The sequence below is a fragment of the Aspergillus nomiae genome (genome assembly GCF_001204775.2).
Source record: "Aspergillus nomiae NRRL 13137 chromosome Unknown contig00202, whole genome shotgun sequence".
In the NCBI taxonomy this organism is placed as follows: Eukaryota; Fungi; Ascomycota; class Eurotiomycetes; order Eurotiales; family Aspergillaceae; genus Aspergillus; species Aspergillus nomiae.
The window spans coordinates 30,367-54,411 of record NW_015378257.1 but is presented as its reverse complement, the minus strand read 5'-3'; the positions used below and the strand labels follow the sequence as shown (position 1 = coordinate 54,411).

Sequence of the window (24,045 nt, the reverse complement as noted above, 5' to 3'; positions counted from 1 at the left end):
CTTAAAAATATAATATAGAGTATTAATTATTTTTTTATATATTTAGCTTACACCGTCGGGTTTTGCGGGAAACCCGATCAACTCTAGTTGGGATAGTCCGAACAGGATTCCCCAACAACAGTATCTCTCTACAGGAATATTCAGCTCCCTATATTTTGTATTCTTTAGAGGCGTCATCTCAACCGCCGTTGTCTATTGGATTCCCGGCCTGCAAATTTGCCAGCAGAAGCCAGCCTATCCTGTAGGAACCTCCCGGAAAATTTCAAGGCAGAATCATCCAAGAAATTTATTATGGTTAGTGGGAGTAATATAGTTATAGTTATATTTAGTAGTCAAGTTTAACACCTATGTAAAGTCTTTGGCTATAGCAACTATATTTTTCTGAGCACTATCGTATGGGAGAATACCACTGGAGGAACCTTTCACTCACAGAGCGTACTCACCGGTGTTTACCTGGGTTACATGGGATGGTGCTGTATGACGCTGATAATTTGACAGTAGGAATTATTAATCTGTTGATCTCAAACATGCTAAGAGATAGGCTGGGTTTAGACCCGACCCGTATACCTGCGAGAAAGCAAGTCACGTATGATTCCATTGTGGACACCACTAAAGAAACAAAGACAGCATCTGAACCCTAAACATTAAATCACACCAGGAGCCGCGAGAGCAGTAGACAGCAAAAGGGCACTATGTCTTTCTGGCTCTGGCAAATCGTAAGCTGCTAGATCAACACCAGAGAAGCCAGCCTTTTTCAGCTGTTTGTTCCACTGCTCTGCAGATTGCAGGGGGCTCTCTGTTCTACCCTCGTCGACACCGAGCCACCAACCAGACAGCGGACCAAAAGCCATGTTGAAGTAAGGCGTTAACCGAGTAAGCTCAACCAGGCCGAGCACACCGCCGGGCTTCAGCAACTTGTGAATGTTACCCAATGACTTAGTGAGCGACCTCGTCGCGTGTACGACGTTCGCTGCAATGATCAAGTCATATGAATGCTCTTCGAATCCTTGCTTGGCGGGGTCATTTTCCACATTGAGAGTCTTGAATGTGAGCAGACCTTCCCATTTTTTCAGAGTACTTTGACCCGTCTTGAAGAAGCCATGCGAGATGTCGGTATACATATACTGCGAACAGAAGCATTCACCGTTCGGACTGCATGCGTTCAGCACTTGGAAGGTCGTACCTCCTGTGCCGGCACCGACCTCTAGGATCCTCAGGCCTTTCTTACGAGAAGTGAGGATCTTAGCATATTCGGCCACATATCGGTTGGGTCTGGCGCCCTCGTCGGAAAGATACATCCGGAATAGGAGGTTATCTCTGAGCATATGGAAGAGCGGGTTGGTTTGGCCGGTCAACATGCGAACTATCTCCGGCCCAATGCGGGATATTGCTTCCCCTTCGGTGCCCAGCTTCAAAGTGAGCGCCTGTAGGCCTTCCTTAGTGCTTGGGCTCTGCTCAATGAGCATCCGCCCTGACTCAGATTTTACAAACTTTTGCATCACCTTCCACCAGTGGACTCTGTGGTCCTGTTTCAGGACCAGCCCGCGGTCCTGCACCTCCTTGACAGCCCAGTCGATGTACCGGGCACAGGCCGCCGATCCAACGTTGAATTTCTCGGCCGCGGACATTCTAATATCGTCAGATTGCATGGGCATGACAACCGACTCCAGCATCTCTGCGGTAACTGGGACTCCGCCCACGGAGGTTGCCTGACCGAAGGTATCTTCTTCCACTGGAGCAGTATCTTCATCTTCATCCGTGACAGTGTGAGCAGTAAACTCCATACCGGACCATTCCGTGTTGAGCTCACTGTCGAGCCACGACTTCCATCCTTGAACGCCGCCAAAGTAGAACATAATCTTAGCAGGCTTGCCCGGGATATTAGTGCCGACGAACCAAGAGCGGTGCTCAGTGGCGGGCTTGGAGATCCAGACAGAATTCCACAGGCCGTCGGCATGGCCTGTCCATGCATCCACAGCTTTCTCAGTGACATTGACCGCCACCAGATTGTTCTCCTCCATGTGCCCAATAGTTTTGCCGATCCAGTCCATGGCGATCTCTAGCATCACGGGCTGATTGCCTGCCGGCATATGAGGGCCGCAAACGATGAACATGTTAGGGAACCCATTAATCAGCACACCAGCGAAGGTGCCCAGTCTGTCGCTCCAATGTTGCTTTAAGGATTCGCCGTGGCTACCAGTAATCTCCATTTGGTTCAGCGCACCCGTACCGGCATCGAATCCTACCGCAAAAATGATCATATCAAACTCGTATTCCGCACCGGAGCTAGTCCGAATTCCTTTCTCGTACAGTTCAATCTCATCTCTACTAATGTCGACCAGGTCGACGTTGGGCCGATTGAAGGTCTCAAAGTAGTGATGTCCAGACGGCGGACGCTTGGCACCGAAAGGATATTTGGGACACAGGATCTCTGCCTTCTTCGGGTCCTTCACGATGGCGCGGATTTTCTGGCGGATGAATTCTGCGCACTGCTCGTTCGACTGGGGGTCCATAAACACATCATCAAATGTCTCCATCTGGAAGTTGAAACAGCCACGTTCCCAGCCATCGTCGAAGACTTGTCGGATTTGGTCGGGGTCCGTCCCCTTGAGGGTTCTCCCAGATGCTCTGCAGGCGTGACCGGCGAGATTCATCGATGCCATTTCCCATGTGGCATCGTGGTTCTTCTTGACGTCGACGACCTGGTACTCATCGATGACATAATTGCGCCCAGGAAGCACATAGTTCGGTGTGCGTTGAAACACGGTTAGTTCCTGGACGGCAGGCGCAAGTTTGGGAATGAGATGGACACCGGTGGAACCCGTACCCACAATGGCGACACGCTTCCCTTGGACATCCACCTTGTGTGCAGGCCAGGTGGATGCCTGGTACCACTCGCCGGTGTATGTCTGGAGCCCAGGGAAATCTGGGACCTTGGGAACCGACAAGATTCCCGTTGCTGGGAGAAAGTAGCGACAGGTGGTGGACACTCCATTGGCAGTGGTGATCGTCCAGATGTTCTCACTGTCACTGTAGCGTGCGGACGCGACTCGTGTACCAAATTCGATATGCCTTCGCAGATCGTAGCGGTCTGCCTCTTTTGTCAGCTCTATATCCTTTGCCGTTTCGCTAGCGCAGTCCCAACTGACCCACAACACGACCCAAGTATTGTTGAATTTCTTCCTGTGTCGGATATCGTTCTTTAAAGTTCCATTCCTCGAGCAACTCTGGGGCAAAATTGAAAATGTAAACCCAAGCCTCGCCGTCTGTCCGGGACCCGGGATAGCGATTGTAGTACCAGGTGCCTCCTACATCTGGTGCCGCGTCGAAACACTTGACGGACAGGCCCCGGTGCCGTAATTCCCAGAGGGACCTGATACCGCTGAAGCCGGCACCAATGACGATCGCATCGTAATCCGTCCTCTTGTGCGGCATGATGGACTATACGAGAAGGATACAAGGTGAAATTCACCATGTTTGAGCACTCTATGGGAAAACTGACATGTTTTGAATCCGCTCGTCGGAGCGGTTCCTACCGAGGGAGCCAATCGCATGGCTCAGACTACCAGAGGTTCGGTTCAGAGTGTTGGATTAAGCTTATGGGTCCTTCGGTATCGGGCGACTACTAGTCAATCCGAAGGATTTTAGGTCCTAAATACTTTCGCTATTCTCGCTGGAATCGGTATATCATCGGCACCACCCCCTGCATGCTTCATACTTATTCATTTGTTCGAATTCCGGTAATATAGTCACACTAGCTCCCACCCTATCATTTCTATCCAATAACAAATTCCAGACTATTTATTAGTGTGGGGACTTTTTGAAAATTCGGTGGTTCGGACATATCCAGATTTGGTAATAACTGCGGAAGTCGGACCAAAATCCAGCCAAGCCCTAGTTTAGTTTTCGATTCAGCAACAAAGACACGAAAAACAAGCTTATTCCAACAATAGGTCCTTCGACCGGTTCCTGCACCTGTCATGCAATCCATCCGACCGAACCAGTCGGCCCTGCATCGATCCTTCGATGGGCTAATACGCCTCCGGCCGGACCCATTCCAGCTGAAACAATAAAGGCCTGGTGAAGGGCCACTGCACAGATCGATTGACCTCCCAGAATAACCAATCATGGCATCACTCTTCAGTGCCGATAATGCTCCTCAGCTGGGCGTCGCCCTCCTCCGCGTGTCGCCCCTCGTCATCTCGTCCGCGTCCCTCATGTTCAGCTGGGCGCAAGACATCTCGCTCGGCGCCTTCCTGCATCCTTCGCTGCGGACAGATCCCACCCACCCGAGCGGCAAGATCCTACCGCGGTTCCTGCCGGCATTCATGAAACCGGGGATTTGGGGCATTGGATTGACATACCCACCGGCCACCGTGCTCTGCCTAGTGAACGGGTTCAGCGGCCAAAGCTCGGAGATCCGTCATCTCTACTTCGCCGGTGCATTCTTCAGCATCGCTCATTTCTGCTGGGGGCCGTCCATGTTTGCCATTCTGCGCCGCATTCAGGACCCTACCACTGCGGGGGTCCCCAACGAGAGCGCGCTCGAGACGTGGTTGCCCCGCCATCACAGCCGGACGCTCTTGGTGAATGTGCCAGCGTTCCTGTGCATTTTCGCAGCGACAGTGGCGACCATCGCGGAGGGGTTGAAGTAATTATGTTACATCCCCTGTGGATTGCTGTTCGTCAATGTTCTGGAATTTACGTACAGTTAGCAATCCCACGTGCATCGTGCAATAGTAAACTTTCTGTCCCTTCCATAATCCCAGGAATCTTCAGCAAAATGTAACGTTAGCCGTTGGCAGCTTGATCCAGACTACTAGTTAACGACTATCAATTTCCTTCTTCTGCTCCGAAAGCCCCACTGCCTCGTAAATATCAGATCCAGGGATCCACAGTCGATTCGGCAGGATCCGCCGCGGCTCGATTCCCACTTGCACTTTTCCACCAATAGGATCAAACCCGTCAGGGGGCCGAAACTGGCCGACGGAGACGTGGGGAATGCTGGAGCAAATCACTGCCTCGGCGATCCAGGTCGCGTTGCGTGTTGACACATTGAATGATCGTAGGATTAGCTGCGTCAGGGAGCACATGCCGGTCAACCAGTATGCTTATTTCCTAATTGTTAAGATTGCATATGCAGGATAAACGTCGGGCAATTGCCCCTTTCGGTTGGAGTCCCGATCCACTCTCTAGGAATAGCAGTTTTCGGTGATATCGATCTAGTCGAGTTGAGGATAGTAATAAATAGATTCTGCAGACAAGGGCCACCGTGAGACAGGATTCAGATTTACAGTTTCGCTTAGTCGACCACCATGGACCAGCCCGAGGCATTTCCCCCCGGCTACAAGCCCTCGACCCACATTGCGGAGCTACCAGCCACAGCCCCAATACAAGACATTCTCTCGGTCATCGACCGTGATGGCGGCGTTATCGTCAATGGCCTTGTCTGCGAGGAAGATCTAGCTAGTGTTGAACGGGAAATTGCGAAATACACGCATAACGACCGCGAAGACGATGACGGATTTTTCAAGGGGCTCGTGCCACAAGAGACAGTTTTGATCGGCGGCCTCGTCGGCAAATCAGATACCCTCGCGAGAGTCTGCGAGCACCCGGTCCTGGAAGCACTACGGAAAGAGATCCTGACGGACCATGGGACCAGGCGAGTGGAAGGGTATGATCTGCCCTACCACATCGACCCGTTGCTCTCAGTCAGCTTGAGCTTCCGCATGGGCTATGGAGCGCCGCGACAGCTACTGCACCGTGATGACGGAACACACTTAATTGAGCATGAGAGCAAGCCCTACCGCTTGAACCAGGCGGCGCAGCTGGGGTGCTTGATTGCCGGCGTCGAGACGACGCAGGCCAATGGTGCCACAATGTTCATCCCCGGCAGTCACCGATGGGATGACCAGCGAGAGCCACGCTTAGACGAGGTCACGTTTGCTGGTGCGTCCTCCCTCGCTCACGCCAGACCGCGGCTAGCACTAACTGCATGCAGAGATGAAGCCTGGCGCCGCCCTCATTTTCTTGGCATCGTGTTGGCATGGTGCCGGCCATAATAGTGTCCCGGGTGTCACTCGCATCCTGCACGGCCTGTTCTTCGTGCGCGGCACCATGCGCACCCAGGAGAATCAGTTCTTAGCGATTCCTCGCAGCAAGGCACTGACGATGAGTGCGACGATGTTGAATCTGTTAGGGTATCGCCAGCCGACCGCAGCGTTGGGGATGGTGGAAAATGGGGATCCAATGTTGAACTTGGCGGCGGTGTTGGCGGCGGCGAATCAATAGTCGTCGATGCTATATCTTGTATCAGCCGAATGTTCTTTATAGATCTAGACAAGAAGAAGTCAAATGTAACGGTAATACATATACGAGGACAGTGACCCAGATAAGGTCCGCAAGGCCTCCAGTTTCCGGCCCCCATCGTGTTTTCGATCCACCCTTTTATTTAGCGCCAGGATGGCATTCCTTGTCGCTGCCTCCACTAGCGTGTGATAGAATTTTATTTGGTTTATTTAATTAACATGCTGCAGGCGATGATAAGAAACGGAAATGCACGGCTGACGATCCATCGTCGGTAACGGCCGAAAAAAAACAAAAATAAGCGAGGGGTCAGCATACTTATCTGACAGATCTCACCCTTCTGGATTTCCGGATCACATTCTCTTCAGCAGACGATAATAAAAACAGAAACACAACGGGGAAAAAAAGAACAAAATAAAGGGATAATTTACCGCACACCATGAGTATGCTCGTTCATGATCTCGGGCTGTCACGGAGGGCATGCGACCGCTGTCATGGCCAGAAGCTGCGATGCCGCCGGGAGAACAACAATGAGCCCTGTGTTCGCTGTCAGAGAGCAGGCGTCCAGTGTGCCCCAAGGCCCGTGAGATCCAGACATCGCCCACGGGCACACACCACGCAGCAACCAGCGGACATATCGAATGCGAACCCGACACAATCCCTAGGTAAGCCCGGGTGTTCATTAGCAGGTGTCGGAGGACGGCCAAGAGCTAACCCCCTCGGCAAAGGAAATCCATCAGAGCAGACGAACAAAGACATGGCAGAGCATTTTCATCTCTCCCCCTCGAGCTTGCTAGACTTTCCCACGGACTTGGATCTGGGACTTGACTTTGCGTCGCCGCAGTCCGGCATGGATCTAGTGCCGATCCAGAATCATCCGGAGAGCCAACCCTTTCCTCCGGAGCCACGGAGCCGTATGGGTGGGCGATTTGAACCGGACCATCAGAGTGAACTCGACACCGCATCACAGAGCTCGTATCTCCAACCCTCCTCCACATCCACACTGTTGCCCTACTCCGAACCAGCGACGACACGCTCCCAACATCGCTTGTGCCTCGCCAGGACAGTGGCTCCCAAAACCATTAACGTCCCGTCACAGGAAGCGAATAACCTTATGGACTTCGACCACCAGGACGGGACGGCATTGAACAGCGGCAGTGAAGACACAGCGGCGGACTCTGGGTACGGGCAATCCGTCTCGAGTCGACCACATTCCAACAGCAGTGCCACCCAGAGCTCATATTCGCAACAAACGTCCAAACCGACGGGAGATATGACCTCGTGGGTTCGTAAATTGTCAGACATAAATGTGGAGCTGCACCAGCATATGCTGGCCATCCCGTCGGTCGATGTAGAGCACAGCCCGTTGACCAACTCCAAAACGAGCAACGGTCCCAGTTCCCCCCAGGAACTGGCAGTAGATCGCACCTTCAAACTCTCTCATCAGTATACGGAAATCCTGAGTGATATCTTCTCTCAATACAAGACCCGCCAGACATATACCGGATCACCCCCGGCAGCGTTGGCACTAGATCAACCCTCCCAGCTGCTGGTCCTATCCAGTTATCTCTGTCTGGTTGAGTCGTATGACAAGATCTTGCAGCACATCAAAGCATGGACTGAAGTGCGATTGGACATGGAAGGATCGACGGCAGAGGAGCACTTCCCCGTGCAACTACCCAGTGTCGCCATCGGCTGCTTTCAGCTACCGGCATCATCGTCCACTCGACCACTAGTCTTGATCTGCATCATTGAGGCCACTATGACACAGATCCACGACCAAGTCAATGAGATGATGCGACCTGCCCGGACGATAGGCGAGCAGGGCACCCTAGGCGGCGACGGGCTGAGCGGCGTGGCCAAAGTGACGGTACAGGCAATAAGGACTAAGGAAGATTCCACGATGAAGCTTCTCCACGAAGTATGGCGACTGGCGTTGCGATGTGGGGATGACAGGAAACTTAGCGCTGGCGCAGGTTAGGTTATTTGACCTGGCAGAAATAAAAAATAAATTTCCCTTGTTCCATTAGCATTCTGAAAAGTCATAAATAGGTACAATTAGTCATCTCCTGGATATCGTCAAACGCATCAGAAAAATCAATTGCTGTCTCTTCGCTTTCCACCAGAGATCCGCCTAGGGCGCCACACTGAGCTGCGCAAAGGCTGGATATTCGGGTTTACCATCTTCGCCGATGTTCACCACCTTCCCATCGCTCACGTAGGTCTCTACCCACCCGATACTGATTTCGGCATGAATCCCACTAATAAAAGGCTCCTCCTCGGCCTGGAGCACCTGGAACTCCGGGTCTGACGCCCCCTTGTAGAATGTCTCCATGTCGCGGAAGTAAAACTCGACCTGGGCGTCGTAGTCGCGGACCACCCAGGGGCTGCCCCGTTGGGCGTTCAACTGTGTCGTCATGTCCCGGAAGGACTTCGGGGCGAAATACTACACAATCATGATTCAGTAGCTAGCCAAAGCACGTCAGTGGCGCATCGCACGAAGCACTTACGATCGAAAATCCCTCGATCCCATTCTTGGCGTGAAGCTTGGCCGCGCGTGCGGCATGTTGCTCAGTCACCCAGCAATGGAAGTCCTCTTCACTGACGTGTGGTTGGCGGTAGTGCGCCACGGTCATGCGCAGGAGGCGTCTCTTCTGGATGGGCTCGGCCATGGTGGTAACGGGCCTGACAAAGTTTGGTGGAATGGTGGGAAACTCTGAGCTGGGTATCCCCATGGGGGGGAGGCAGGGTGATGAGAACTTTTGTAGCGAGTCCAGGGGGTGGACCGGCACCGTGATCGGCGTTCGGACCTGATGGGGTTCAATGTGTTTTGTATGCAAGCAAACACCGGACAGTGGTAAAAGTGGAACCACATATGCTTCTCAGACCTTGTCCGTACAGGGAAATTGCGCCGAGCGGTGACGGGTCTGTTCATCAGAGAAGAACTTGATACTTAGCATTCGAAGGGACTAAGGTTGAGTTAGATTGCGGAGGGACATGTACTAGCAGGGATTAAGGGAGAATGGGACACTGGTGGGGACATTCATATGCGTGTGATTGGACTTACTAATGAGAACCATCACTGTAGCAGCTCATCATAGAAGGTATTGTGGAATCACTTAAGGGAGGCTAAGTGCGTAGTTGCTACGCTAGCTACTCGGTGGATATCAATTCAGCCAGCCGTACATTCGCCCGAACATCACACTTAGCCCTAATCTATCTCCAGAACAGTCACATCCATAACCGGCCACCTGCTACGCCAGTTCGGCCTCAATCACGCTCTCATACCCCCTACCATCGGGCCATATCTTCACCAACTTCAGCCCGGCCTCGCTCAACACCTTGTTCCACACGGCCTCGGTCCTCTCGTTGGCTGATGCCTGCAACACTAGGCAATCCAGCGTGGCTTGGTAGCAACTGGTGCCCGTTGTCGGGATCACAATGTCGTTGATGAGCACCTTGGAGTAGCCGGGCTTCATAACGGCGGCTACCTGTTTCAGGATTTTGACCGAAGTCTCATCCGACCAGTCGTGAAGAACGGCATGCATGTAGTACGCCCGGCTCCAGCGCACGGGCTGTACGGCGTTCGGCGCAAAGAGGCGTGTCCTACCGTTTTGATCGTGTCCGTAGCAAGCGTCACCGAAGCAACAACGTCCGGCAGGTCCTCGAGAACCAGAGACCCCGCAGGAAGGTCCTGGTGTTTATGGAGAACGCGGAGAAGGTCGATGCCATGGTGGCCACCAACATCCACCACAAAGGGACTGCCATCACTCAAGTCAGCGCCCTCCAGTAGCGCAGTAGTATCGTAGAACTCGGGCCACGGCCTCTTTTGCTTAGCCCATAAGTCCATAAAGGACGAGAAACTCTCCTGGTGTACTGGGTTCGCACTGCATCGTTCAAAGAAGGTCTTCCTCTCGGGAAAGGAGTCAACGTAGCAACTGTCGCTGTCGTCCACTGGCTTCCGGTAGTCGGTCTTAGCCAGGAAGGCAGGCCAGTGCATGGCACACTGCGCGATATGGTCGGTTCTGTGATCTACCGGTTAAACCTTCTAGCGTCGAACATTTTACAATAGACAAGCTGCATACCTGATTCGCAGCGCTGGTGCGACATGGGTACCCTTGTCGCCCAGGGCAAGCGAAAAGGCTGTTGGCGCGTAGCGATCTTCCCCGGTTTCCTGGACAATGTGGTTCGCAGCCATTAGTCGCAGTTGGTGACCTAAAACATATATGAGCCGCTTAAGGTCAAAATCTAGATCTGGCATCAATGCTCACGCAGTAGCTCCGGGTCGACACCTTTCTTAGCGATTGCGGCCAAGTCCTCAACATGCTTCTCTCCGCCAACAGCGGTCCAGGCGTCCCATAAACCCACGTCAATCAGGGCTTGGAGCACAGAGAACATAATAGGCTCTTCAATCGCTAGTCGCATGGTCTTCTCTTCCTTGGTCTCCAGTTTATGGAAAAGCTCACGGGCAGCCAGAGCCAACCGCTGTCGGGAGGCATCACTGTCTTCGAAGGTTGTCAGATCGACTGCGTTGAGCTTTTGAAGCAGTTCTTGCACTATAGTAGCCATAGTAGGGGTATTCATTGAGGAAAGTAAATTTTAGGGAATTATCATGAATAATTATAAATGCAAAATTGGTCAGCCTAGAGCTTTAATATATACTTCGTGTGCAGGCGGAACTTTCCCGGTATATTTCGACGTGCATTTTATTATTATCGCCGATAGAATGGACACTTCGGTGTCTTACATCTCTTTTAGGGATGGGTTGTCAATCTCCGTGGAATATATTATTAAATATATCGGAGTGCAAGGTTAGACCATCTTGAAACATTACGCTAGTAGATAGCACAGTTACTCAGCGATAATGCACAAGTCGCTTCAGGTTCATATTTTTACGTGTCCTAATTCTTTACTAGATGCCATTGCAACGCTGAGAGCAAGTTGACATTCGAGCCAAAGACACCGTTACATACCCCCTCATACTGGTCCACGTTCATCGTCTTCTCATGCTAGCTATCCACAACCCTCCCAGTCGGTCTATTCCCTTTTAGTATACCACCCCATGTACACCCTTGATCTCTCTAATATATTTCCCCTCTCAGTCGAGGAAAGATAGGGAGTAAGTTACTTGCGAGAAGCCAGAACTAACAAGATAAAGGGTGAGCGCCTACAGATTGAGATCGGAACGGGCTTAACTTACACCATACCAACAGTAAGATGTGTAATCGTCTTTCTCGTCATAGCTCCAAAGATAGCCCCCAAAGCACCGTAGAGCGAGACTCGCAAACACGATACTGGCTACAGCTGGTGGCTGCCATAAGGCGATGAGCCCGATCGTCCAGGCCGCGATCAAGGCGGCGAGCGACCAGCGGGCCATAGGTTGAGAGAGCAGCAATGGGATTGTTTTGCGACCCATAAGTGCATCCGCAGAACGATCACGGAAGTCTTGCGCATGGCCCTATATTGACGCGGCTGGTCTCAATCGCCCCAAAGAACATGGCCTAAAGACTTACCGTAGTGGCAAATATAGCTCCGGTCATGACCATAGCGATTGCCTTCAAACCGTGTACCTCCCTTCCATGGTCTTTGAATGCGTTAGTATAGACTTTTATTCACCTATCCATCCACAGTCACAAAGAATTGAAGGCTGACCGAGTATGATGGTGGTTCCCCAACAGTAACATGCGAGGCCTACAGCCCCAATGACATTTTTCACGACGGGTACTGCGGCAAGCCCCCCTTCGTTGTAGATCAAGATGGCCACCGAATAAGTTAGCGTACACGGGATCGTGTTGGTATACAGGGCTGCAACCCACATGAGCGTAAAGAGCACGTAGTAGAGTATGGTTGCGCTTTCCAGTGATATCATCCCCGATGGTAGAGGTCGATGCGGTTTTGCCATTCTGTCTTCCTCCACGCCGTCGATCTGACCGAATCAGGACATAAGTCATAATCTAGGGGGCAAAGATCCCTCTGACCTGATTTTTAACCTACGTTGATGTCAGTCGAAGGCAGCTTGGGCATATAACAGATCTCCTGGAATGTACCTGGAACGTAAGCAAGTGCAATTGGTTCCATAGAAAGCCCTTCACAATCAGATGTAAACTGGATGGTCCAGCGAGCACAAGTGCTATAGTCATCTTCTTATTGTTCAGTACTCAGCGGACAAACTACTGCATGATACGTACAGTAGGCAAAACCGCGGCAGGAATATCAGATTTTCCAAACAAGTATAATGTCTTCATAAACTCCATGGAGGAGGATATATATCCGAAGGGATTTTTCATCACTGACTCGAAAGAGCTCTTCATGGCGACTGACAAGGCAGAAAGATGTAGTCTTCAAGAAGCCAAACAAGATTGAGGATATTGATACCGATGGTTGACCTGCGAATCGCCGATGATAAGGACGTCACACATGTACCCTGATTTGGCGAATCTATGGCATTTGTGTGAAGGCGATAAGCACCTAGGGCTTTCATTCAGGCATGCCATTCATTCCATGCTTCGCTGGCAATGTCCTCTCCCATTGATATACTTCCCGATTAGGAAAGTTCCATTAGCTTCATCCTGGGGATAACCAAAAATGGAAGGTTCCGAGGCTTTTGGAAAACTGAAATACAGTCAGATTTAAATCATCGGCCTGAATTTCTACCTTTGGTTTAGCTATCTCTTAGATGCATTCCAGACTGGTCTGAATCACTTGGTTTGTTGGATGGTCCCATCCCGAATCTATATTCGACTGCGGATGGCTGCTTTAGACAAATTCCGAAGCCATCTAGCGCTTCACTCAATGGTAACGTAGTTATTCATGCAGCAGGTTGGAACTGAATAGCCACCTAGCCTGAAGGGCCAAATCCAGACTCTTAAAACCCCCCATAAGAGCGCTTCTTATACCAAGCAACCTGTCAGACTTCCGCACCACTGAAGGTTGCCAGTTCCCATCTCAGCCATCATGGCTTCTGGTATATCCATTCCAATCAGCTATCTGGCTTTGATAGCCTTACTTGGTCTACTGGTTGTGAAATGGCTTTCCAAGCGCACAGCAAACTATCACCTCCCCCCGGGCCCAAGGCCTCTACCCATTATCGGCAATGTCTTGGATCTCCCCCCGAAGGGAATCCCAGAGTATCAACACTGGTTCAAACACAAGGATGCCTATGGTCCCATCAGCTCAATTAATGTGATGGGGCTGCACCTCGTCATCTTTCATGACAAAGAGGCTGCGTATACAGTAATGGGAAAGAAAGCCCAGAAGACATCGGCAAGGCCGCAGATGAACTTTGCCGCAATGTGTGGTTTCGAAAATTTCCTCATTACACACCAGTACGATGCTAAATATCGTCTGCATCGAAAGATGGTTCAGCAGGAAATTGGCACCAAAGGGCTGTCCGCCACCTTTCAGCCCATACAAGACCAGGAATCCCTTCAATTTATCCTGCAAACCTTCAACAACCCTGATAATATGATGGTCTATTTGAAAACGTAAGTTGCGCTTCTTTCCCCGGTAACTCAGGGGACTATAGTTAGAAAGCTGACGGCACTCCCAGTCTGGCCGCAGCCATCGTTCTCAAGATCACGTATGGCTATGCGATCGAGAGGGATGTAGTTGACCCACTGGCGGAACTGATTGAGCATACGATGGACAACCTCTCCCAGGCATTTGTGCCGCTCGCCTGGGTGGTCGATTCCGTCCCTGCCATCGAGTATCTGCCTGACTGGTTCCCTGGGACATCCTACCGAAAGACCGCTCGGGAATGGAAAGCCGTCAACGAAGCCGCGGCCGAGCTGCCTTACTCGTTTGTCAAGCGGCAATTGGCACGGAAGGCTCATCGACCCTCATACGTTTCAAATCTGCTAGAGCAGTACATGGCCAAGAACGGCAATGAGGAAAGCTTGTCACCGGCCGATGAAGAGGCCATCAAGTGGTCCGCCGTCAGTCTCTATGCCGCCGGCTCGGACAGTACGGTTGCCATTATAGAAAGTGTGATTCTAGCCTTCTTGATCTTCCCAGAAGTAGTGCAAAGGGCGCAAGAAGAGATTGATCGTGTCGTCGGTTCGGATCGACTCCCCAATTTCGAGGACCGGAAGGATATGCCTTACGTCGATGGCATCATCAAAGAAGCCTGGCGGTGGAATCCCGTTGGGCCGATGGGCTTGACCCACAAATCCGAAGAAGACATCGTTTACGGAGAGTACCTCATTCCGAAGGGATCATATTTACTTCCCTCTCTCTGGTGGTTCTTGCACGACCCGAAGGACTACTCTGAGCCAGGCGTCTTCAAGCCGGAGAGGTACATGGCGCCCCTGAATGAGCCCGATCCCAGTGATCTCGCCTTTGGCTATGGCCGAAGAGCCTGTGCTGGCCGCTTTTTCGCGGACGCGAGCGTTTACATCACCGTCGTACGACTGCTGGCAGTCTTTCAGATCCGTAAGGCAAAGGATGCGCACGGCAACGACATTCCTGTCAAGCTTGAGTCGGTGTCCGGCATGGTCAATCGCCCCAAACCATACCAATTCAAGATCGAGCCACGCAGCGCGCATTACGCAGATCTTCTGCGCCGCATTGAGGCTGAGCAAGGCCCGATGGCCGGGGATGCACCTCTCCTCAATATAAGCACGGTGTAGGAGTCCCTCGGACCAGGCTTCTGTTGGACTGAATTATTTTGTTACGGCAGGCGCTATGCTAGACTGATGACCTGGGACGGATAGTTATGCCTTTGGAAATGCATTCAATGAAATTGTTCTATCTCCAGATCCTCCCGTTGCGGGATTAGATGAGCAAAACCACTTCGTTCTAATGATTGTTTTGAATTTGTATTTGGAGTGCTCTCATTTGGGAGAGCCACCCTTTTCATTGTCTATCTTCCGTCCATCTTTTGTCTCCGAGCGGGGACGTTAGGCACGAGTAGTTGCAAATCACTGTAAGCCGTTTGTACCACGCCGGCAGCGGCATGGAGCGATTTATATGCCTTGGTTCCCTTTATAATATCATTTTGTAGAAGCTCCAAAATCTGCTTGAGATCTCTGATATGCATGCTCACGATCGGAAATAGAAGCCTGAGATGTAAGGCGGCAGCCCGAACGTGATATTTCCCCACATAGATGTCCGATAAAGGCGACACATCGTCGATTGACGTAGTCTTACCCTTATGCTGGTACATTACTAGCTGACAGCAAAGGCTTTGCGCGAAAGTCGCAAGCTGCTGAAATATAGTGACGACAAACATTGGGTTTGTAGTGCAGACACAGCAGAGCTTGCAGGGCAACACCTGTTTACACGTCTCGACGCCGTCCCGCAAATATACAAGCAAATCGTCGAAGTGATCTACTTCATCGAGGTTGCTGCCGTCATCACCACTGACCCTCTCAAGAATATCAGCAAGAGATCGAATACACCCGCAGCCGCGGCTCCGGGATGTATGTGAGTCCACGGAAGTCGCAGTTGTTGGCGGATGTATGACGAGGCTGCTCGGGCTATCGTCGTCGATGATCGACGCAGTCGTAGAGGGCGAGTATGAAGAGGTGTCGTGACTGTCGGGCAAAGTAGACTCCATTGGGATGGCATTGATACTCTCGCCCTGGAGAAGGTCTAAGCTCTGAAAATCCTTTGAATGGAAGTCATCCCAGTCATGGAGAAACTCATGAAGGACGGGGCCCGACGACGTGATCGGCGTCCAGAGCCCATCTTTGGTGTCCGCTGGTGGCAATTGTTGGTTCGTGTCTACTGGTCTACTAAGTGCGTCCCCCGTTGCAGACCGGCTGTCGGTATTCCTTCTGGTTTGTTGTCTCTTTGCGGGCGGCTTGGAGGAAGAGTTCGGTGCTGATGTGGATTGTCGACGTTGTGAGCTCGGCTGATCGGTGGCCTTGATTGATGACCGGTAGGTGCAGGTGGTCAATGTTGCTTGACATCGTTGGCAGCCGTATCGGTCGCCGCTACATTTTACCTGATACAAATTACGTCAGACAGACTCTAGAACATGCTGGGACCTGAGACGGTGGCCTACCTTTCGACTCCGACACTGATCACACGCCTAGGAGTGTTTGCTTTAGCATCTGCTTAGCTCATTTCACCAAGGGAAGGCTCACCCACCACCACGGTATAATTGCGCGCATCGACACTACTATTCCCTGACAGGTCAACAAATTCGAGAGTGTTCTGCTCATCCCTACTGCAGCGGAAAGCACCGAACATGGCTGGGAGAAATGACAGGGATCCTGCTCTGCTGTCGGCGCCGTCGTATATACCGTTGAACACGGCCGGAATCTCCCTCGACTCGGATGAGGGGTATCAACCTCCGCCTTCTCTGCCATCCGCATAATCAGCCTCGTGTACTTACCTTTGTTGCCTGAGACCTATAGATTGTGCCCAGTATATTTCAGTCATGGTCATGTATGGCGTACTTACAGTTAGTCACAAAGGTCAATTCTTCCCCTGTCGAGATGGTTGCATCCAATAGAGACCTCCCGGCCCGTTAGCAGTGAGCCATTGTTATCAGTAGTGTCAGACTGGTATCACACCTTCGCCTCCCGGGATTGGGGGAGGCAGTGCTCCCGCCTTCTGGGTGACATCGCTAAGTCTGGCCGATTTAATCTCATTTGTGAGTCGGGCACTAAAGGGGTCGGGATGTCACGGTCGGGAAAAATGGAACTACTAGCGAGAAAGGCTTAACTCGTGGGATCGTTATCATGGACACATGTGTTTCGATACCTCGTCTTTGGGTTTCGGCTTACCACTTACCTAGGTGGGAGATATCCGATTCGGGAGATGGCCGAGGATCGTTGATCTGCAGGAGGTTTAGGTAATGATAGTAGTAAAGGGTTAGACGGGCGAAGGAGTGAGAAGCAGTTCAGAGGGACTTTCGGAACTTTGCTGTCAAGTGCCATCAACAGTCTAGAGGTGACCACCTCGTAGGCTAACCGAAACAGGTATCTATATGCCTGGAGATTAGACTAAGGACCGAAAAGTACGGTAAATCTTACCACAACGCTTAGGAAGGCATAGAAAAGTGGGGGTGAGTGTCGAGGTCGTGAATCCGATCCAGGTTTACGAATCCTTAGAGCACTTAAAACCGGAACTGATTTGTTCCTGATAGTATCTCTCTCCTCATTCCTATCGCCCTCAATTGTGCCACCCCAGGCCCTAGTTGCGTGGTGGGATCACATTATCAGTTACCATCTACAACCGTCAGTTTCACTGCAATCATGGCCCTTAATTTAGAAGAAGCCAAAGCTCACCTTCGGGAGCACGGGTGGGCCAGGATTCCGTCGGTCCTGAGCAAGGAGGGGGCCGCCCACACGTTGGATAGACTCTGGAAGGCCAAAGAAGCGTCTGAGGCGAAGGGGGAGGATACGTTTCAGCCCATTCTGGACCCGAATTCGGCAAATGTACGCGTGTTCTACCTTCCGGAGCTGGATGAGCGGTTCCGTGACCTGCTCACGCACCCCACGGGCATTGAGTTGACCCAGTCAGTGCTCGGGGACAAGTTCCTCGTCAGCAACTTTTCGGCCAACATCGCGCGACCAGGGGCGCAGAGCATGGCCCTCCACTCCGATCAGAGCATCGTCCTCCCGGAGCCATGGCAGGATATATGGGCCGTCAATGTGATTTGGTGCCTTACCCGAATGACGAAAGAAAACGGTGCGACTCTATACATTCCGGGCTCGAATCGGTGGACCCGCTGGGAGGATGTTCCACCCAACGCCCCGGACCTCCTAGTGCCATTTGAAGCGGATGCGGGCGACATTGTGGTCCTAGATGGCCGTCTGTGGCATACATCTGGGAGCAATGTAACGTCGGATGAGGACCGTGCCATCCTGTTTGCGTATTATACGGCGCCGTACATGCGTCAGTTAGTCAACTGGACAGCCAAGTTACCCAAGGAGCTTCAAGAGTCACTGAGCCCGGAGTTGAAGGAATTATTGGGACTCAGTCATATTGGCTATGTGGTCCACGGCGACTTAACATACATGGCCGACAAATACCCCAAAGCTAGTCCATCGTCAGCGCCTACGAGGGGTAATGTATGATAGGGAAATAGTTGAAATCGCGGAGAATATCTGAACTGAGACACGTCGAAGAGGGAACAACGTAGAACGCACTGTCCATGCTCGGTCTCCATTTGTAGACCGGCAGTAGATACAGGTACGACAGACACAACGCAGGGAACAATACGCGGGTCAGAAAAATGTCTGAAGACATCTCGCAGCTTCTGGACGAGTGGGCGACACGCCTGTATTTCGCGATGGCCACCACGAGGGGGTCATCTGACTCTCTGAGCAGTCTGCAAATGCGCTGTGGGACTATTGGCTCCGTAGAGCGCGCGGACGATCCCCAAAGCCTCGGGAGAATGTGAAGAGCGTTCAGTCATCTCACTCCCACATGCCCTGCAACCACGTTGGCATCAGTCTTCCTTCCTGGGGACTTTCCTCTCCTGATGTTATTCGATCTAGCCTACGTGCTACCGTGCTTTATCCATTTCATCTGACTAATCTTTCCATACCCTACTATATTATTTAATCCGTGCTGTACGACGTGGACTATGCGCTATTCACATTGTCGGTCGTGGGGATCGGAATCGGGCCTCCGGGAGAGTCTTCCAGTCTTGCCGTCAAGACCTCGACCCCAGTTTCGGTAACCAGCAAGGTGTGTTCTGCACAGATGTTAGCGTTGGATTCTGTATGTAATATGCATACTGTACTTACCAAATTGAGCCGTCCGTTTACCATCTACCGTTACGTTAGTCCAGTCATCGGGCCAATAGATTTCCCGAGGTTTTCCCAGCGTCAGAATAGGCTCAATGGTAAAAGTCATTCCAGGTTTACACACTCCGGGCACCTTACTCTTTGCATAATGAGGGATCCATGGCGGGGGGTGGAATTCGGTGTTGATACCATGGCCGCCCCAGGTTGCGTGGACACTACAGTTTCGGGACTTTGCATGCTTCTCAATAACCTTGCCAAAGTCTCGGAACAGGGTACCAGGCTTCACGAGCTCAATTGCTATATCCAAGCACTCTCGTGTTGTTTCTACCACCCGGACTGAGTCGGGATCGGCCTTGGCTCGGTCACCCACATAATACGTTTCGTTCAGATCAGCGTGATATCCTCCGTGATATAAGGAGATATCAAGATTCAGGATATCGCCATCGAGAAGGATCCGCTGATCTGGAATCCCGTGACAAACCACCTCATTCGGGGACGTACACAGCGATTTGGGGAAATGGTTATAGTTTAAGGGCGAAGGATAGGCCTGTCTGTATTAGAAAGTATATATTATTAGGAAGCGAGTAATACCTACATCGCGTTCGACGCAAGCCTTGTGGCAGATCTCGTCCAGGTAATCAGTGGTAATGCCCGGCCTGAGCTCTGCTGCGGTAATGTCCAATACCTCCCGAGCTAAACGGCATACCTTGCGCATGGCCTCCTGCCCCTTAGCATCGAGAATATCAATCTTTGTCCGGCTTAAGCGCCGTTCTCCCTTCGGAATACCGGTCTCAGACCAGTCAGGGCGTCTGATCGACTTAGGAAGGGTACGCATCGGAGACAGCGGATAGACCGGTTGAACCGACCCGGTGAAGGAGTAGGTCGGAAAAGGATTGTAAAGACCGGTAACTGGATCGGGTTCAGAGACAACCTTCGGAGGGATTATTTTGCGGAAGATACCATTCTGTGTCTTGCCTTGAGCCGTTTTGTGGACGGTCTTGTGTTCGGCCTATCGCACGAGCTTAGTCAGCGATGAGATTCCAGTCCTGATCGAATGAGGAAACCCACCCAGTTCTTCTTAAAGCAGTCTTGGGAGCAGAAATAGCTATCTTTCATACCCAGCTTCAAGCAGGTTGGACACTGCAAGGCTTCCGCATCATTGTCACAGTCGACTCCGAGACACTTTCTCTTCGAGGGCAGTTCGAAGGCGATGTCGCCCATGGTCGTGGCTAGGCCTGGTTCCTGGAATATGGAATGCAACGATCAAACGGAGATTTGGAGGGAAGAAGAAAATGTATGGTTCCGTTTCGCTCTCGCTAGTCAGGGGTCGGTCCACGCACAGAATGGTTCGATCGTCACAGAACCAGTCTCACTTCGCTGGAAGAAATTCGTAATCAGCAAAAGTGGCATTTCATTCATTGTGTGAGTTCAGAGACGGGAGGAGAGACGGCATTGTCAGATTGGGCAACTGCGCCGAATGTGACGAGAGGGCACGTGACGAGGGAAACTCCGATCCTCAGTTGGCTGTTCACTCGTTCAGGGCCGGACCCATTAGTACGTTACATAGCGGGAAGTTTGTCATGTAATCCACCCGTTGATAGGCTGATCATCCGATCCGTTACGAAGATCCACTCGGCCCGGTGGGGCTCGGGTGGGTCCGGCCCGAAATACTTACTAGTTCGCGGGGCGCAAATGGGCGTCGAAGGCTGACCACAAACTGAACCGTTTTCTTTTCTACAAAAGTTCCAACCCCAATTTTATTCACGACACCAACTGCCGGTCGCAAAAATGGCTGCCACAGCCCCTGCTGAGGAGCTCAAGACGCTCAGCGGTGTGTTATGTCTCTGATGCACAGTATGAATCCAACGACACGTGCTAATCGAAGCGTGTTTAGTTAACACCCCCCTTGACAAGGGGAACGGTGAGAACGAAACCGCAAACGGGGATGCCGCAGAGCACTCGGACGACGGATCCGATGCAGACGAACAGGTGCCTGAAGCCACTGCCCCCGCCGGAGAAGGTGGCGCCAAGAAAAAGAAAAACAAAAAGAAGAAGCCCAAGAAGAAGAAGAAGAGTCCAACGGCGCAGACCGAGCCTCCGTCAATCCCCCTGTCCCAACTGTTCCCAAACAAGAACTATCCAAAGGGTGAGGAGGTCGAGTATAAGGATGACAATCTGTATCGCACCACCAGCGAAGAGAAACGCTATCTGGATAACATGAACGCCGACTTCCTTTCGGACTACCGCCAAGCGGCGGAGACGCATCGTCAGGTCCGCCAGTGGGCGCAAAAGAACATTAAACCAGGTCAGACGCTTACCGAGATTGCCAACGGTATTGAGGATAGCGTTCGTCGGCTAGTGGGACACGATGGCTTGACCGAAGGCGATGCGATTATCGCCGGCATGGGTTTCCCCACGGGCTTGAACCTCGATGACGTTGCGGCCCATTACAGCCCCAATGCAGGCTGCAAGAAGGTGCTTCAACAGAACAATGTCATGAAGGTAGACATCGGTGTTCAGATAAATGGTCGGATCGTCGATAGTGCCTTTACCATGGCATTCGATCCGATGTATGACAACCTCCTTGCCGCCGTCAAGGACGCCACCAACACAGGTCTCCGCGAAGCAGGAATTGATGTTCGCCTCGGTGAGCTTGGCGGATATATCCAGGAGGCTATGGAAAGCTACGAATGCGAGATCAATGGGACGACTTACCCCATCAAGCCAATTCGTAACATCACCGGCCACAATATCTTACCATACAGCATCCACGGTACGAAGAGTGTTCCCTCCGTCAAGTCGAGCGATGCGACCAAGATGGAAGAAGGTGATGTCTTTGCCATTGAGACTTTTGGTAGTACTGGTAACGGTCGCTGTGTCGAGCAGGGTGAGGTTTCACATTACGCCCTGAGCAGCGATGCGCCCAAGGTAGACCTCCGCCTGTCGTCGGCTAAGTCACTGTTGAATACCATAAAGAAGAACTTTGGTACTCTTCCATTCTGTCGGCGCTATCTGGACCGGATCGGACAAGATAAGTATCTACTCGGAGTATGGATGTCCTAGCGCTAAAAGATGCATTTCAAGTGGCTAACTAATGGATAGCTGAACAATCTTGTAAAATCCGGCATTGTGGACGATTACCCGCCTCTGGTGGACAAGAAGGGCTCCTACACTGCCCAATTTGAGCATGTAAGTGATTCCCTCGGTGTCGTTAACAGATCCTTATTAATGTCCCCCTCCAGACCATTTTGCTCCGGCCGAACGTGAAGGAAGTCATCAGCCGTGGAGACGACTATTGAGTCTGTCAGGAATGGTTACGCTCAGCGTATGGTACAATCAAAGATGGCAGGCTCACGCACACATCAGGATTTATAGCGGTAACGCAGACCCCTGGATCATGTGTCTGCTCTGTTACAACGGCTGGACCGCATTCTCATTGTAGCTTGAGCACTTTCGTCGTACAGCCCGAACATCCGAAACAGATATCCAAGCATCGTTCTTTGTGAAGCCGTCAGTCCTTGCAAATGCTATTAACTGACTTAGGATCTACCAAAAAACTCTTTTGATCAGAGAGAAATTATCGTTATCTGTATATTGGTAGAGATCATGTATATCGCTACCATGTGACCGTAGTATCGTCTTATAGTCCTGATAAAGCACTTCCCACAAAAGCGACGACCCATTGTGCAGACTGATATATGCCACTCTTTCCTATTCGGCGCCATCAGCCACTTTCGGCGTACGGACTACTGTAGTACTGCACCTTGGTTTCGGTGCCAAGTTCCCGCCTTCGGCATCAAGTACCGTAGCGGATGGGTTGCGAGCACCAAAACAAGCGAAAGGAGAAACAAAACGGAGAACATGTGATGACACTGGCTCGCAGACATTCCAGGCGACTTATTTAAGACCAGCCTGTCCGATAGACTTTCTCAGCTACCAACCTTGCCCAGCAGTGAACTCCACAATACGACAATGGATAATTTTATGGACATGACGAAGAAAGCCGGCCACACGGCCGAGCTGGAACGCCTGGTTGCTCTCCACGAGACATACTATGATGCCATGGATGGCAAGCTTGTCTTGGCACCTCTCGACCTCCAGGAGCCGGGCAAGAAGATCCTCGACTGCGGCACCGCGGACGGTTAGTGGCCCTTCTCCAACATCCAGATGAATGTCGACTGATATTTGTCTATAGGTATCTGGCTTCGCGACGTGCGGAAGTCGGCCCCAGCGGAACACCAGTACTTCGGCAGCGACATCGAGCCGGAGCTCTTCCCTGAGCAACCTGACGGCATTACATACTTCCCCCAATCTTTCAGCGAGCCATGGGCCGACGAGCACAAAGACGCATTCGACCTTGTCCACGTCCGGGGGAGCCTGGCGGGCTCCAGCCCCAAGAGGCCCGTCGATGTGGTCAAGGGACTTGCCTCCGTGACGAAGCCGGGCGGCTGGGTCCAGCTCATGGAGTTGAATGCGTTCAGCGCCCCCAGCAACGGTCCTGCCATGACCGACTTCGCGCGCATGGCCTCCGAGATCTGGGCCGGGATCAAGGTGGGTGACTTCGCCAATGAGCTGAAGTCCATGTTGGAGGAGGTGGGCCTGCAGAACGTCCAAGAGAAGAGAGTCATCGTTTCCTTGGGGAAGCAGGCGAAGCCCGAATTACATGCCAAGAGTATCCATGGGGTGACCGGACCTATTCGGCCCCTGACGTCGGTCGCGCGGAGTGTGCCCAATTCTTTCACGGATGAGCAGCTTTCATCCTTACCGGACCGGGTGAGGGAGGAGTTGGAGACTGAGGGAGGAAGGGTTGAGATGGTTGTGGCATGGGGTCAGCGTGTCTAGATGGGGTTTCCCTTCATGCCCTTCACATTGGCGCAGAGAGTTGGAGTATATATGTTTCATGTCCTTTATGAACGTCTTGCGTACATCCCTATTATAACTTGTCCGTGTGGGCCCGCAAATATTAGGAATGCACGAGCTATAAACATTCTATAATTCTGTTCGTGTAAAGAATCCGTCCGATACGTATAATTCC

At 51.8% G+C, this 24,045-nt stretch overlaps 12 protein-coding genes across 12 annotated transcripts; 7 read left to right on the top strand and 5 right to left on the bottom strand.

Annotated features, from left to right (window-relative positions):
• Positions 1-644: 644 nt before the first annotated feature.
• Positions 645-3,435, bottom strand: psoF (bifunctional monooxygenase/methyltransferase psoF; the record flags this gene model as incomplete). The annotated part of the gene is made up of 2 exons (XM_015553235.1): positions 645-3,091; positions 3,150-3,435. The coding sequence occupies 2 exons, from the start codon at positions 3,433-3,435 to the stop codon at positions 645-647; spliced, it is 2,733 nt and encodes a 910-aa protein (XP_015405454.1).
• Positions 3,436-4,127: 692 nt separating this feature from the next.
• Positions 4,128-4,655, top strand: ANOM_007978 (uncharacterized protein; the record flags this gene model as incomplete). The annotated part of the gene is made up of 1 exon (XM_015553234.1): positions 4,128-4,655. The coding sequence occupies one exon, from the start codon at positions 4,128-4,130 to the stop codon at positions 4,653-4,655; it is 528 nt and encodes a 175-aa protein (XP_015405453.1).
• A 660-nt stretch (positions 4,656-5,315) lies between these two features.
• Positions 5,316-6,291, top strand: ANOM_007977 (phytanoyl-CoA dioxygenase family protein; the record flags this gene model as incomplete). The annotated part of the gene is made up of 2 exons (XM_015553233.1): positions 5,316-5,949; positions 6,002-6,291. The coding sequence occupies 2 exons, from the start codon at positions 5,316-5,318 to the stop codon at positions 6,289-6,291; spliced, it is 924 nt and encodes a 307-aa protein (XP_015405450.1).
• A 454-nt stretch (positions 6,292-6,745) lies between these two features.
• fumR (Zn(II)2Cys6 domain-containing transcription factor fumR) lies at positions 6,746-8,287 on the top strand (the record flags this gene model as incomplete). The annotated part of the gene is made up of 1 exon (XM_015553232.1): positions 6,746-8,287. One exon carries the CDS (start codon positions 6,746-6,748, stop codon positions 8,285-8,287), a length of 1,542 nt encoding a protein of 513 aa, XP_015405449.1.
• Positions 8,288-8,440: 153 nt separating this feature from the next.
• ANOM_007975 (EthD domain-containing protein) lies at positions 8,441-8,978 on the bottom strand (the record flags this gene model as incomplete). The annotated part of the gene is made up of 2 exons (XM_015553231.1): positions 8,441-8,752; positions 8,817-8,978. The coding sequence occupies 2 exons, from the start codon at positions 8,976-8,978 to the stop codon at positions 8,441-8,443; spliced, it is 474 nt and encodes a 157-aa protein (XP_015405452.1).
• Positions 8,979-9,560: 582 nt separating this feature from the next.
• On the bottom strand, positions 9,561-10,875 carry ANOM_007974 (putative O-methyltransferase; the record flags this gene model as incomplete). Its single annotated transcript, XM_015553230.1, has 4 exons — positions 9,561-9,881; positions 9,917-10,331; positions 10,392-10,521; positions 10,578-10,875. The coding sequence occupies 4 exons, from the start codon at positions 10,873-10,875 to the stop codon at positions 9,561-9,563; spliced, it is 1,164 nt and encodes a 387-aa protein (XP_015405451.1).
• A 555-nt stretch (positions 10,876-11,430) lies between these two features.
• Positions 11,431-12,617, bottom strand: fma-TC (terpene cyclase fmaA; the record flags this gene model as incomplete). The annotated part of the gene is made up of 7 exons (XM_015553229.1): positions 11,431-11,450; positions 11,518-11,764; positions 11,820-11,890; positions 11,959-12,232; positions 12,285-12,296; positions 12,354-12,446; positions 12,495-12,617. The coding sequence occupies 7 exons, from the start codon at positions 12,615-12,617 to the stop codon at positions 11,431-11,433; spliced, it is 840 nt and encodes a 279-aa protein (XP_015405446.1).
• Positions 12,618-13,260: 643 nt separating this feature from the next.
• Positions 13,261-14,933, top strand: fmaG (cytochrome P450 monooxygenase fmaG; the record flags this gene model as incomplete). The annotated part of the gene is made up of 2 exons (XM_015553228.1): positions 13,261-13,790; positions 13,856-14,933. The coding sequence occupies 2 exons, from the start codon at positions 13,261-13,263 to the stop codon at positions 14,931-14,933; spliced, it is 1,608 nt and encodes a 535-aa protein (XP_015405445.1).
• A 2,577-nt stretch (positions 14,934-17,510) lies between these two features.
• On the top strand, positions 17,511-18,335 carry fmaF (Fe(2+)/2-oxoglutarate-dependent oxygenase fmaF; the record flags this gene model as incomplete). The annotated part of the gene is made up of 1 exon (XM_015553227.1): positions 17,511-18,335. The coding sequence occupies one exon, from the start codon at positions 17,511-17,513 to the stop codon at positions 18,333-18,335; it is 825 nt and encodes a 274-aa protein (XP_015405448.1).
• A 510-nt stretch (positions 18,336-18,845) lies between these two features.
• On the bottom strand, positions 18,846-20,231 carry fpaI (putative methionine aminopeptidase, type I; the record flags this gene model as incomplete). The annotated part of the gene is made up of 4 exons (XM_015553226.1): positions 18,846-18,958; positions 19,011-19,557; positions 19,606-20,019; positions 20,079-20,231. The coding sequence occupies 4 exons, from the start codon at positions 20,229-20,231 to the stop codon at positions 18,846-18,848; spliced, it is 1,227 nt and encodes a 408-aa protein (XP_015405447.1).
• Positions 20,232-20,798: 567 nt separating this feature from the next.
• metAP (putative methionine aminopeptidase, type II) lies at positions 20,799-22,309 on the top strand (the record flags this gene model as incomplete). Its single annotated transcript, XM_015553225.1, has 4 exons — positions 20,799-20,841; positions 20,905-22,058; positions 22,113-22,199; positions 22,253-22,309. 4 exons carry the CDS (start codon positions 20,799-20,801, stop codon positions 22,307-22,309), a joined length of 1,341 nt encoding a protein of 446 aa, XP_015405457.1.
• A 673-nt stretch (positions 22,310-22,982) lies between these two features.
• psoC (methyltransferase psoC) lies at positions 22,983-23,852 on the top strand (the record flags this gene model as incomplete). Its single annotated transcript, XM_015553224.1, has 2 exons — positions 22,983-23,151; positions 23,206-23,852. The coding sequence occupies 2 exons, from the start codon at positions 22,983-22,985 to the stop codon at positions 23,850-23,852; spliced, it is 816 nt and encodes a 271-aa protein (XP_015405458.1).
• Between the last annotated feature and the right edge of the window lie 193 nt (positions 23,853-24,045).